The sequence below is a fragment of the Brachionichthys hirsutus genome, chromosome 19, assembly GCF_040956055.1.
Source record: "Brachionichthys hirsutus isolate HB-005 chromosome 19, CSIRO-AGI_Bhir_v1, whole genome shotgun sequence".
Taxonomy (NCBI): Eukaryota; Metazoa; Chordata; class Actinopteri; order Lophiiformes; family Brachionichthyidae; genus Brachionichthys; species Brachionichthys hirsutus.
The window spans coordinates 2180546-2193474 of record NC_090915.1 but is presented as its reverse complement, the minus strand read 5'-3'; the positions used below and the strand labels follow the sequence as shown (position 1 = coordinate 2193474).

At 52.0% G+C, this 12929-nt stretch overlaps 2 protein-coding genes across 5 annotated transcripts; one reads left to right on the top strand and one right to left on the bottom strand.

Annotated features, from left to right (window-relative positions):
- Positions 1 to 7196: 7196 nt before the first annotated feature.
- Positions 7197 to 9117, bottom strand: mzt2b (mitotic spindle organizing protein 2B). Of its 2 annotated transcripts, XM_068753271.1 has the most exons (4): positions 8934 to 9117; positions 8662 to 8819; positions 8072 to 8209; positions 7197 to 7695 (listed from the first exon to the last, which is right to left on the bottom strand). In XM_068753271.1, the coding sequence occupies exons 1-4, from the start codon at positions 9107 to 9109 to the stop codon at positions 7550 to 7552; spliced, it is 618 nt and encodes a 205-aa protein (XP_068609372.1). In that variant the 5' UTR covers positions 9110 to 9117; the 3' UTR covers positions 7197 to 7549. The 2 variants fall into 2 exon arrangements, with proteins under 2 accessions (XP_068609372.1, XP_068609373.1); XM_068753272.1 differs by lacking the exon at positions 8072 to 8209.
- Positions 9118 to 9660: 543 nt separating this feature from the next.
- trim23 (tripartite motif containing 23) lies at positions 9661 to 12756 on the top strand. Of its 3 annotated transcripts, none has more exons than XM_068753024.1 (11): positions 9661 to 9764; positions 10319 to 10481; positions 10593 to 10714; positions 10793 to 11071; positions 11149 to 11331; positions 11430 to 11645; positions 11718 to 11852; positions 11935 to 12064; positions 12135 to 12245; positions 12339 to 12463; positions 12544 to 12756. In XM_068753024.1, the coding sequence occupies exons 1-11, from the start codon at positions 9666 to 9668 to the stop codon at positions 12721 to 12723; spliced, it is 1743 nt and encodes a 580-aa protein (XP_068609125.1). In that variant the 5' UTR covers positions 9661 to 9665; the 3' UTR covers positions 12724 to 12756. The 3 variants fall into 3 exon arrangements, with proteins under 3 accessions (XP_068609125.1, XP_068609124.1, XP_068609123.1); XM_068753023.1 differs by having other exon boundaries at positions 11149 to 11336; positions 11399 to 11645; XM_068753022.1 differs by having other exon boundaries at positions 11149 to 11357; positions 11399 to 11645.
- Positions 12757 to 12929: the final 173 nt, after the last annotated feature.

Below are 12929 nucleotides of genomic sequence, written 5' to 3'. Positions count from 1 at the left end.
AACAAACAGGAAGTGATCAATAATATGAGAGTGGACATATCATTTGAGACGGAATGCTGCAGCTAAAGGCCAAAATCTTACATGGCCCTCCTGCTGTCTGCAGTTTAACTTTCAGATATTAGATTGACTTTATGCAGAGACAGAATACTCACAGGAAACGAATGGTACCTCAGAATCATTTGAAATGCAGTACTTGCGTACTTTGGAATGGAATAATTAGGCGTTAAAAACAGTCAAATCTGCAAAACACCTGACGAATCGCTGCGCATTCATTGGCACGCATCGATCATGCGAACTGAACAACATGTTTACCAAACACTTTAATGACACGGCTGCAATCTGCAACGCAAACAGAGAGCTTGACTTTGTGTGTGTGTGTGTGTGTGTGTGTGTGTAGGTGTGGGATGGAGAGACTCTCCATGGAGAGAGGAAGCAGGAGAGGAGGCAGGAGAGGAGGCAGGAGAGGTGACGGCGCGATGGTGGAGGCGGAGGAGGGAAAACTCTCGGAGGGGAGGATGGAGAGAGAGACGATGTTTGCGCTCCCAGTGTTGGACGGAGATGCAGGTGAAGGAGGCTGCAGGTGAGGACGAGAGGGAGAGGAGGAGAGGAGGAGAGGAAAGGGGGGGGGGGGGAGGGCGGCGTATTAAAAATGCAGCGGTGGGGAGCAGGCCGGGGATTCACAGTAATTAGATGACAAAACGGCAGCGGGCTGGAGATGAGAGAGAGGGGTCACACACAATGCCACCGCCGCCGGGTAATTTGTAAGTGTCAATCACCAGCCGGCCAGGGGGGTGGCAAGGGAGGAGGGGGGGGGGGGGGGGGTAGTGTGTGCAGGGAGGAGGCGACAGAAGGAGTGAAAATACGGAGAGTCAGAGGGGACAGAAAGAAAGCTGTTAGAGAGACAAAGAGAAGACGAGGAGAGGTGACATCCTGTGTCTCACATGGAGGGGACGGTCTGGGACGGGGGTCCTCCAGGTGGCTGTTGTCTTTACTGCAGGTCGTTTTCACAGCATTGCATCAGTTCAGTATCCCAACATAAGGATGAAAGAATCCGACCGGCTAATGAAAAGCCAACTTGCCCCAGAGAAGCCCGTTTCGCTTCCTGGAGGACATTTGAGAACGCCCACAAAATATATCGACAAGCCTTCCAAGGATTTCAGTGGAGTTTCAGGATGGATCCCGAGTCGGGGAAGAGTCCATTGAAGTTTGAAGTGATTCAGGAACGGAGACGGAGCTTCGGAATCACTTTGAACTTTTTATGAAAATATTCCAGCATGGAAAACTCACGATGTTCCACAACTTTGGCAAATGGATCCTGATCTTAAATGTATTTATGGTGATATTAGGATAATCCAGACGTCCTGGGTCTAAAACAGGGATTCATGTGAGGCGATTCTCATCCAGTTTGGTTGGAGGAAGTGTTCCGGATCTTAAGATGGGGGGTCACAGTACGGCAACAGAGAAGGGACATTATACTACCACCAATATGTAGCTGCATGTAGCAGATAAAAAATATTATAAATAATTAATTGTTTTATTTGTTCTTCTTTTATCAAGCGGAAGAACACGTTTCTCACTGGAGAGGAGAGTCGAGGCTCGGAGCAGGGACTCACCCATGAGGCTCCATCAGCTCCTCCAAGGCCACGCCTCCCGCACGACAGGTGGGAATCAGTTCACGCGTGTTTAGGCAAAAAAAAAAAAAAATCAACACCAACATCTGCACCTGGGGAAAAAATAGGAGCTAAATAGACAAGAAATCAACTCTGACTTCAGAGCAGTGGATCCGTCCACGCAGGAAGATTGTCTTAACTCGTCTTCCGGGGAAGGTGGCGCAGCGGGTAGCACGGGTCGTCCTGGGATGCTTGTTTATAAATAAAACAGATTCTGCTTCTTTGTTTATTTTTTGGAGGAAGCTGCAAAAAAAATACAATAATTTCTATGATCAATTATTCTGTTAAATTGATCCTTTCAACGTTAAAACGTGGAATGAGCGGGGAAAAAATACGTAATCAAATCTCGATGATTTTATAATTATTATACATAGAGAGCAGGAAAATGTTTCATATTCTCCCAAAAATGTTTTGTGTTGGGGCGCAGCATTAACCCGAGCCGGATCAGCTGTGTGTGTGTGCGTGCACGCGGCTCTGTGAGTGACAGACAGGCGGGGGCTCTTTCATGTCTTTCACACTGGGAACAATGGGGCTTGGCTTTTCTCCAGCGAACCACAAAGGCCGAGCGCTGCAACAACCCGCGCGCGCGCGCCCGTGGACGGCCGAACCGACGCACGGCGCTAAAACATGTATCTGCCTTTACACATGCAAAATGCTGGCGTGTCAGTGACATGACATGACATAACAGCGCTGACATAGCGGTTCCTGGGGGGGGATTCCGCCTGCTGTTATTTTTAATCATAAAGACAACAAGCATCCAGGTGAGTAATCCTCTTCCTCATGGGCTGGTGCGACCTCCAGGTGACGTCATCCTCTGGGATGATGGTGCAGCGGGCTGACGTGATTCTGACCCATCCCAGGTCGCCTGTCCCAGCGAGCTTAGCGTTTGGCGCATCATTTCCTCCCCCATTCCCAATCAGACTTTTTTTTAATGTTATTTTATTTATCTATTGAATGCATTCATAAACAAACATCTTAATTCCGGTAGCAAAACAAACAAACAAACAAAGAGGAAAACTTTGAAACGGACACGTAAAAAATGTTTTCTGAAACTCCTGCGCCAACAAAATCGACTCTACAGGTTTAAAAGTTCCCAAACTTTACAGTCAATAAGCGTTAATTAAATATGCACAATAAGAGGCAATTATTAGTTCTCACTGTCGAAACACAGACGAGAGAATATTCATGTAATAAAAGCGAGACAAAGGCAGAACAGTAACCTCTGTCTCCGCGGTAACGGAAAGGGAGATTGCTGCATGCAGCAGCGCATCGACACAAAACACCTTCAGGAGAGTTTTAATTGGGAAATGATTCAACGCGGTTTTATTCTTTAGTTAGCAATCAGCAGCCGCTTCCTTTGACTGCTGCTGCACGCTTTCTTTCCAGAGTGAGGAACACTAAATCCGAACCGTGGGGTCAGGGCCGCCGGTTCTACCGCCGGTTCTACCGCCGGTTCTACCGCCGGAGCGAGAACAAGGCCAGACGCCAGAATAGTCTATTGACAAAACGACTAATGTGGTGCCGAGGGACATTTAAATAGTTGGATGTTACAGAAGCAGAATGAATGGGTCAGGGGCCTCACCTGATTGGTTGGTTATTCTGTGACCCCAGCAAGCCCCACCTCTCGTCCAATGGCAGCAGAGATAGAGTCCATTCATCCGTCCGTCAGTCACCGGGTGGTTACAGCGACCGCGTCTTACCTCTCTGGGGTCAGAGGTCACGTGGAACGAACCCTAACCCGAACCCAGCCTTCTTCTACATTTTTCGTGAGTCACAGCGACAAACGATCGACTTAACTGTGCGGATCCCAGATTATTGCTTCACTTTGTCAAACATCAGAACCTTCTGACGCCTTGTCAGATTCTAGATTTGGGTTTCATCTCGTGAGAATTCGCCTCTAGCCGTTAACGTGATTAAACGTCTCTCATCTGGCGGCGGCGGGACGGCACACGTGGGATTGAGTTAAAACAAACTACGGTGTGTGTGTGTTTGTGTGTGTGTGTTCATGGTAATGAAGGAAAATGTCACCCAGTGCAACAGTGTGGCTCGCTGATGTGTTTTTAATGGCGCTCCAGCACACGGGAGGGCGATCCATCGCGTTCAGAGGCGGGCGCACACAATACTTGTTAGCGGCAGTCGCTAATGGTTTGGTGCTTTCAATGACAATAAGGAAAATATCACCACGCTTAAAGGATTTAAAGCTGTAGTTAGAAGAGTTAAGAGTCACGCCATTATCCGATATAATAGTGTAAATGCTATAAATATAGGTAAGTAAGCCACCGGAACTTACTAGCGAACCGCTAACAAGAGCGTTTTTGTGCAGCTTCAGGATTTTCTATGATTTATTTTCATTGCGTCCGTTCGAGAAGAAAGTCTTTCCATTCCTCTCCCAGACATCCATCGTGAGATTCCTTCCTCCGATAGCCGAGGACGCGGAGGTCAGGTCTGCTGTCTTATTTCTGGGAATCCAGGAGTTTCTTTTTTTTTTTTTTTAAAGAACTACAAATCTCCCTGAAAATCAGTTTTCAATCGTGTGTAAATAAAACCACAACCCTTCTCACTGTGGCAGAAATAATCTCATTCATGCTTCGTTTTCAGACCATTTGTAAATCACTGATAATCTTCTGGAGAGAATTACTTCAAATGAAATAATTACGGGGGGACAAAGAGACCAAGCTGTTTGTTAACGTAATTACAGGTAGATTCCGTGTTTGGCGCCTATTTAAAGTTGATTTCGTGTTAATTTCCCTGAACGTTCTGCATGATTTAAATAAAAATCGCACGCCTGCTCGCACCCGAACCTCGTCAGCACAATTAACCGGTAGCTCCAGTAGTTAGCGTTTTAAGCTAACTACAGATCAGGCTGTGTTTGCTGGTGGAATCTCTCACAGTGTGGCTGTGATGTCATCGTTTCAGCGACGACGGGGATCCACTCCAGAATCCCATCTCATGACATCATCAGGGATCCAGTTTCTGGCTGTTCTGTTTAGCGGCTAATCTGGAACTGAGTGAAAGAGTCCAAGAAAACCAATCTGGAATGTTCAAAAAAGTAAAAGTGAATCTCATTATCTGGAGCCACTCCAGAACTGAAGGAGCTGCTCTTCGGTAAAAAGCAACCCAACTTCTCTATTGAACTTGATCAAAACCAGCCAGTTAGTGAAAAGGTATAAACGCAAATGGAGGAGAGAAAAAAGGACCAATTTGAGAGGGTTAACCAACGATGATGAAAACGGCAGCTCCTGCATCAGAGCAGGCAAAGAAAAAAATGAATTCCTCCACGAGAGGTTGACGGTTCGACCACCAAGAAGGGGATAAAGCCGTCTTTAAATAGCGTTTGGCTGACCCTTGGAGCGCCGGCTTCCATCACCGCTTCTGAAAGAAGCAAAGCGACACGCGTGGAGCTGAAGATGCTGATGCGGCTCCAAGAGGAGGAATGATGGAGGAGGAGGATCAGCCTGGAAGTGTTTAAGTGAAACGGAGAGAATGGCGATAGAGACAGAGGATGGAGGGGTGGGGGGGAGGGGGGGGGTTGCAACAAGATGGAGCGAGACTGCCTGCACATACTGTCAAGGCAGTTAATATAAGGTGTGGAGATAAGGCCCCGCAGACAAACACTGACCAAATCAGGCATTTCAGCAGCGCAGCCCGGGCTGCCAGTCAGCCTGAGAGACAGAGCAACAATCAGCACTCCACCCTGATAAGGGCTCTGCTGGGCGCGTGCAGGAAATAGCCAATCTGCAGCCAGCCTGGCAGAGGAGGGCGACGGCAGGGAGTGGAGGAGGCGTGATGATGGAGAGCGGGGCGGTGAGAGGAGGGAGGGAGGGAGGAAGGCCTCCAAATTCAGCGAGAGGCGTGGAGATCACGGGAGAGGATGATACCCGAGAGGAAGACGAGGAGAGACGAGGAGGAGGAAGAGAAAGCAGGATGGCACTCCACCAGCAAGGCCCTGTTGAAGAGAAAGAAATTCAGAAGGGAATAAGTGATGGGGGGGGGGGGGGGGGGGGGTGTAATATCTGCTCCAAAAATAGTCTGTGCTTGTTTTATTTTTTTTGCCACCTGGGAGCAGCTTTGACAGGGAAAGTGTAAGAAGCAGGTTTAGACCTCACGTTAAAGATGGAAGGTCTAAACTCGCTCATTATTCAACGCGACTCGTGCACAGCAGCGCCGTTTCATTGTCTCTATTGATAAATGGTGCATGTAGTGCGCAAACTCTCACGCACGAGTGTGCGCGGCGAGTGAAGGATAACGCCAGCCATGAGATTCCCTCATAGCAAAATAAACACATCCAAACACGCTGGAGTGGAAACCTCGGCTGGATCCACACCGACCCCTACAGGCCACAGTGGGAAGCGCAGCACCTGCCGCGAGTGGGAGGGAATCCATTCCCATCCGTTTACCTTTATCAAACACGTTGAGGTAGAGAGAGAGAGAGAGAGAGACTGACAGCTGATAAGTGTTTGTTTCTGGACGTGGAATCAGCCTCCTTCGTCACCATGGTGACCGGAGACAACAGCGTGAATCAGAAACAAGTTCAGGGGCCAGTTTTTACTCACATCTGTGAAGACCAGAGACCGAAAACAAGGGCAGGGCGAAGGGTGCGGATGGAGAACCAGAAGGGGGACGTGTGTGAAAGGGTTAAGTCCCCCCCCCCCCCCCCCCCCCCCCACGGCTGCTTTCTCTTGCTCTGTCAAGCCCCATTAAACCTGCTGCACCACAGCAATAAGGTGTCATCAATTACAGGCACGGTGCCATCGATGCAGAGGCAGGAACACATAAACGGGACAAACGGCCACATAAAGCCCTGCAGCTCGGCCCCCCCCCCCCCACCACACCCCGGCTCGCTGCGTCCCAGGATCAGCCTTGGGTTGTGAATGGGACGAAGCTTTGTCTCAAATATACAAAAAGACAAAACAATAATAATTCTGATTGGCTTTCATTCATGTGTGTGTGAGAGAGAGAGAGGAGCGTTTAGAATGCACGCTGCTACTGCCCCCGTGTGACGCAGCAAGGCAGCTCAGAGGGCACCAGCGTCCCCCTCTCCTCCTCCAGCCAATCAGGAGACAGCAGAAGAAAGAATCAATGCAACTGAAGCAGTTTAGAGTCCGATCAATTCTGCGGGTCCTCTGCCTGCATTCCTGGAGGTTCTGGCTGTCATCAACGAGAGAAAGACGAGACAGCCGGTGTCCTCCTGCAGACAAAGACACGGCGGAGCAGCCGCAGGACGTCCCTGCAGCAGAGACAGCAGCCAGCCTCTCGTTGCCACGACGATTTAATGATTATTGTGTGTAACACCAATGGCGCAGCTCCTCTAAGAGTCTTGGTTCGAGTCACACACGCCGCCCGAGAGCAGGGGAAGCTTGCTCTGATGTCACACTGATGATGTCATACCGATCGGGATGTGGTGAAACGATATCCAAACTTCCACACTCTGAATTTTTGATTCGTGGATTTGGTAAGAACCAAATGTGGGACAGAAAACGATCGTATAAAAAGTGACACGTTGAAAAAGAGACATTTTTATTTTTCAGTAGAAAATTCAAACATTTTTCTGTTTTCGTTCTCAGAAACGACAAAACAAACGCAACAGAAATGTCTGAAAGGGCGAGGAAGGAGCGCTGCAGACTTACAGAACGAAACTCCAGAACGTCAAGATTCAGTCACACAAACATTAAAACCGACGTTCTCACGCAGCAGCAGCAGCGTTCAAAGTCAGAAGATCCAGGTTGGATTTTGGGGGGGGGGGGGTGCTTTCTGAGGATCTCTGCTTCACCTTCATAGAACTCGACGCTGCTTGCAGCTCCAGAACAGAACCGTGTGTTTAAATAACCCAGTGACGGTCCTGACATTTACAGAAGGCGGTCCATCACGTCGCCCTGGTTTCATGTGGAGTTCATCTGTGAAGAGGAGCTACTGCTGCCGGAGCTCTTGGGCTTCTGCCCCCTGGTGGCGCTGGGCTGCCGCTGCACGCGTTGGCTGGAGGCCTCCCTGCTCTTGTCGCCGTGAGTCGCTCCGGTTTTACTCCGCACTGCTGACACAAGAGGAGGCGGGTGAGAGGAGGAGGGAGAGAGGAGGAGCAGGGGAGCGGAAGAGGGAGAGAGGAGGAGCAGGGGAACATCAACGGGACAAACGTAAGAATGGGAGCGATGGCGAGGAAAAGGTGCAAATCAAGGACTTCGATTCATTTTGCCTTCTCGTAGTCAGAATTTCGAGCGACACACAACAACACTGCACACCAACGAAAGGTCCAGATTCATGTCGAGTTCCGCTGGTTCGAGCTCACACGAAGCCTCGGGATGACTTCAAAACGGTCCGTCTCTCTGCTCCACACAGACATGCAGCGTGAGGTCTGAGGAAAGTAAGCATGCAGACGGAGGCGTGGGACAAAGAGCAGCAGAGGGGACCTTGAGAGTGAGGAGCGCTAGCATCCTGGGGGCCGTAGACCACAACCTTAGCGTTGACCCTTGTGGCTCGGGGGCCAGACACTGAGGGGGGAGCAGCAGGAGGCTTGGGGCTCTTCCCAGAGGCCAAAGACGCATCCTCTAAGCAGAATAAGATGGAATTCAAGGGGGGACAGAGCAGAAATCATACAGGAAAGATAACGTCACACGTGCAAAGCGCAGAGTAGAGCTGCTCTATACGGGAAGGAGGCGACATATTTAGATATATTTGCTGAGATATGACAAAATCCAGGGAGACTAGAATAGATTTGGAAAGAATTACTAAATCCAGAATTTTATTGGAGCTAGCTGCCAGTTAGAATCACATCCGGGAAACACTCATTCCTAAACAAACATCAAATAATAAGAAACTGATAACAAGAGACACTTTAACCCTCAGGTGCATCCGGTACACCTGAGGGTTCTCCACTCCGTTGAGGTGAGCAGGGGAAAGAGGAGGAACTGTACGGCCTGCAGCCGTCAGTGTCTTGTGACCTGCATTGTAAAATCAATATTTAACTTCATGTTTGCGTTCTCTGATTACAGACGCTTACCTCTGGCCTCTGTGGGCGCCGAGGCGATGCTCGTCGTGTGGGACGCGGTCGAAGACTCCACGCCGCTCTCGACAAGCCTCTGACCCGCACACATCGCCTTCAGAGTCTGGAATACGGCCTGAGGCGCCACGTTCATCTTCAACAGATCCACAATGATCCTGGGAGAGCAAGCAGAGCAATAGAGAGTGGGGGGGGGGGGTATATAATCCATCTACTGCATATGTAAGACATACAGATATACGTGCAAGGCCTGTGCAGGCTGGGCTTCTTACTTGAAGACCTCCGGGTCCACAATGACACCCGCAGCCTGAGTCAGCTCGAACAGCTCCGCTTCCTCGGCGCTGAGGACCTTTTTCTTCTTCATAGCATATTTCTGCACGTTACTGGTGACCACCATCGAGGGGGAGTTGGGGGCGGAGGGCGCCGTTTGTTGTGGTTGTTGAGACATCAATAACTAACCCTGAACGCAAGAAATAGAAGTAGGTGTAGGTGTAGAGGAATACCCTCAACCAACGGGCTAGCATGCAGCGTTAGCTAGCATCACCCGCCAACAGAGAAAACATGGCGTTTGGAGTTTATCCTGAAATATTAACAGCGTCGTGAACAAATAATAATCACCAAGACGAGTAGACGATTGATTTCAATTAAATGTACCTGCCTTTAAGTTGTCTTTAGTGAGTGATGAGGGGGAACAGTTTGTTTTGGACAGGAGAGTCGCGCCAATAATACGTCATCAGTAGAATACGAAGCTTGTCGATTGATGGGACTTGTAGATCGGTTTATTTCGCGTAGCTCTAGAATACAGCACACTGTCATGTTTTACCATTAATTTTCGTCGTTATGGTGTAAAACAAAAACCACACAATTTATGATCTGGCAAATTAATTAATTGTCTTCTCACCCAAAGACAAAACATCAAGGATGTTTAGCTTCAGAGCAAAACCGGAAGTGCTTGTGAGATTGTTCTCTCGCGCCTTCTCGGTCCTTTGCGCTGTCGTCGTAGAATGGCCGCTGCTGCAGCAGGACTAAACAAACAGGGCGCCGTAGCGACGATGGAGCCTTGCATCCGACATGGGAGGGGGGCCAGCGGACACCCCGTCAAGGTCACGTTCTTGTCACTAATATTTTGAGCTATGCCAAGTTAGCTTTCGTGTTGGTTCAGCCCAGTGGACTGGACGCTAGCCTCCGTCGCTACTGATTTTTGCTTCTGCGTTGGCGTCATCTAGCGTTAAATTATAAATAAACCCTGCGTCACATTGTCCCCAGAGGATAACCAATGTGTATCTATTTTATATATATATTATTATAAATATATATATATATGTAAACATAGGTTTAATCAAAATCGCAATCATTTGTCCCTGCAACATGCTAGCAGACCTGATGCTGTGACATCGCTAGTTAGCGCCTCAGTAGCAGCAACACGGCTAGCTTAAACCCTGCGTGCACCTCGACGTCAACACAAGATTCCTTTAAGGTTGCTGTTTTTGTGAGGATGAGGTCCACCGTTCTCCCTTCCTCTTCCACCTCCTCATTGGAGGACGATGGGATGTGTCCTCATCGTGAGACACTGGGGGACTCCTGTGTGTCCTACGGCCAGCCGGGATGTCTCTCTGCAGCAGCAACTGTCACATAAAGTCGTTTTGTTCGTTGACAGGTGCTCGAGTGCGGCGTGTGCGAGGACGTTTTCTCTCTCCAGGGGGACAAGGTCCCTCGTCTTCTGCTCTGCGGTCACACGGTGTGCCACGATTGCCTGACCCGGCTGCCGCTGCACGGGCGGGCGGTCCGCTGCCCCTTCGACCGGCAGGTCACCGAGCTGGGTGAGAATAAAGTTATAACCTCCTCTCTGCATTCTCTACATTTCCTGCCCCGTTAGAACCGGTTCAGAGAGACGTCTTTCATCTTCAAAGGTTTGTTTTTCTCCCTCCCAGGGGACTCTGGAGTTTGGGGTCTGAAGAAGAACTTTGCTCTTCTCGAACTCCTGGAGCGACTCCAGAACGGAGCCAGCAACCAGTCGGGAATGGCCGAGGACGCCCTGAAGGGCATGGGAGAAGTAAGACGACTCCCACTTTCCAAAGCGAACCGCTCGCACCCGCCCCGTCTCTCAGCCGCGCTCCTCCTCTTCCTCCAGTGTGTCATTCGCTGCGACGAGGACGAGAGCCACACCGCCTCCGTGTACTGCACCGTGTGCGCCACCCACCTCTGCGCCGAGTGTTCCCAGCTCAGCCACTCCACCCGCACGCTGGCCAAGCACCGCCGCGTCCCGCTGGCCGATAAGCCCCACGAGAAGACCCTGTGTCCTCAGCACCAGGTCCACGCCATCGAGTTCGTGTGCCTGGAGGAGGCCTGCCAGCCCGGACCCCTCATGTGCTGCGTGTGCAAGGAGTACGGCAAGCACCAGGGACACAAGGTAGCCCAGGACCCCTCAACGCAACCGGCGTCTTGTTGGATGGGGGGAGCCTGACGCGGTTCCGACTTTCTCTTCAGCACGCCGTCCTGGAGACCGAAGCGAATCAGATCCGCGCCTCCATTCTGGACATGGCGCACTGCATCCGCACCTTCACGGACGAAGTGTCCGAGTACTCGCGGAAGCTGGTGGGCATCGTGCAGCAGATCGAAGGCGGCGAGCAGATGGTGGAGGACGGCGTCGGCATGGCTCACACTGAACACGTAAGGCTTCCCGCTCGTCTTCGGGCGCCGGCGCTGGGACGGACTTCGGGGACGGCACCGCTCTGAGCTGCTTTCGTGTCCCACGTCTTCTTCATCAGGTCCCCGGCACGGCGGAGAGCGCCCGCTCCTGCGTCCGGGCCTACTTCGCCGACCTCCACGAGACTCTGTGCCGGCAGGAGGAGATGGCGCTGAGCGTGGTCGACGCCCACGTCAGGGAGCGGCTGATCTGGCTGAGGCAGCAGCAGGAGGACATGACCATCCTGCTGTCGCAGGTCTCCACCGCGTGCCTGCACTGCGAGAAGACGCTTCAGCAGGTAGGAGACCCCGCCCACGTGCGTCGGGCCGGTGGGCGTGGCAGCAGAGTGACGCTGCGCGCTGCTCCTCAGGACGACTGCAGGGTCGTTCTGGCCAAGCAGGAGATCAGCTGTTTGCTGGAGACGCTTCAGAAGCAGCAGCACCAGTTCACCGAGCTGGCGGACCACATCCAGCTGGACGCCGGCATCCCCGTCACCTTCACCAAGGTAAGCCCCGCCCCCGCCCCCCCCCTCCACGTCCCGTCCTGGCCTGCCGCCGGACTGAACCGCGTATCGCTCGCACCTCCAGGACAACCGGGTCCACATCGGTCCGAAGATGGAGATCCGCGTGGTGACCCTCGGGCTGGACGGAGCGGGGAAGACCACCATCCTCTTCAAGCTGAAGCAGGACGAGTTCATGCAGCCAATCCCGACCATCGGTAGGAGGCCCCGCCCAGAGGACACGCCTCCCGCTGGCTGGACGCTAACCTCGTTTCTCGCCGTTTGAAGGTTTTAACGTGGAGACGGTTGAATACAAGAACCTGAAATTCACCATCTGGGACGTGGGGGGCAAACACAAACTCCGCCCCCTCTGGAAACACTATTACCTGAACACTCAAGGTAGCGTCTGTGCCCCCCCCGCCCCCCCTTATACCGCGGGTGTGCTTGCTGTCTAACCCCCGCGCCCGCTACACCTTTCTCCCTGTGCCGTAGCCGTGGTGTTCGTCATCGACAGCTGCCACAGGGACCGTCTGATGGAGGCGCACAGCGAGCTCGCCAAGCTGCTGACGGAGAAGGAGCTGCGGGACGCCCTGCTGCTAATCTTCGCCAACAAGCAGGTACAGCAGCAACGGGCGCCGCGGGGCGGGGGACGAACTCGCGTTCGGCCCGCCGTTAATCTCCGTGTCGGTGTTCGCAGGACGTTCCCGGCGCCGTGTCCGTGGAGGAGATGACCGAGTCGCTGAGCCTACACAAGCTGTGCTGTGGGAGGAGCTGGCACATCCAGGGCTGCGACGCCCGCAGCGGGATGGGGCTCCACGAGGGCCTGGACTGGCTCTCCAGGCAGCTGGTGGCTGCAGGCGTGCTGGACGTGGCCTGAAGCTCCGCCTCCTCCTCCCCCTGCGTCCCTTTCTCCCGCTCCTTCCAGACGCTACCCTTTTAAAACGACTCCTCCTCATCCTTCCGACTTTGGGCAAAGAGAACGGATGAATGGTTCCTCCCGAATGCCGTACTCATCCCCTCTGGCGACAAATCCCGCTTCGTTCTTACGTCACTTCCTGTCTCTCGAGCCGAGATCAGAGCGGT

Bases quoted from the DNA above. Each gene is read 5' to 3' on its own strand.
- mzt2b (XM_068753271.1), bottom strand. From the start codon at position 9,109: ATGTCTCAACAACCACAACAAACGGCGCCCTCCGCCCCCAACTCCCCC. The intron at 8,210-8,661 runs GTAAGCGTCTGT...TATTCTGCTTAG, and splicing joins GGCGCCCACAGAGGCCAGAG to AGGATGCGTCTTTGGCCTCT. The intron at 7,696-8,071 runs GTCCCCTCTGCT...TTGTGTCAGCAG, and splicing joins TAGCGCTCCTCACTCTCAAG to TGCGGAGTAAAACCGGAGCG.
- trim23 (XM_068753022.1), top strand. From the start codon at position 9,666: ATGGCCGCTGCTGCAGCAGGACTAAACAAACAGGGCGCCGTAGCGACG. The intron at 10,715-10,792 runs GTAAGACGACTC...CTCTTCCTCCAG, and splicing joins CCCTGAAGGGCATGGGAGAA to TGTGTCATTCGCTGCGACGA. The intron at 12,065-12,134 runs GTAGGAGGCCCC...CGCCGTTTGAAG, and splicing joins GCAGCCAATCCCGACCATCG to GTTTTAACGTGGAGACGGTT.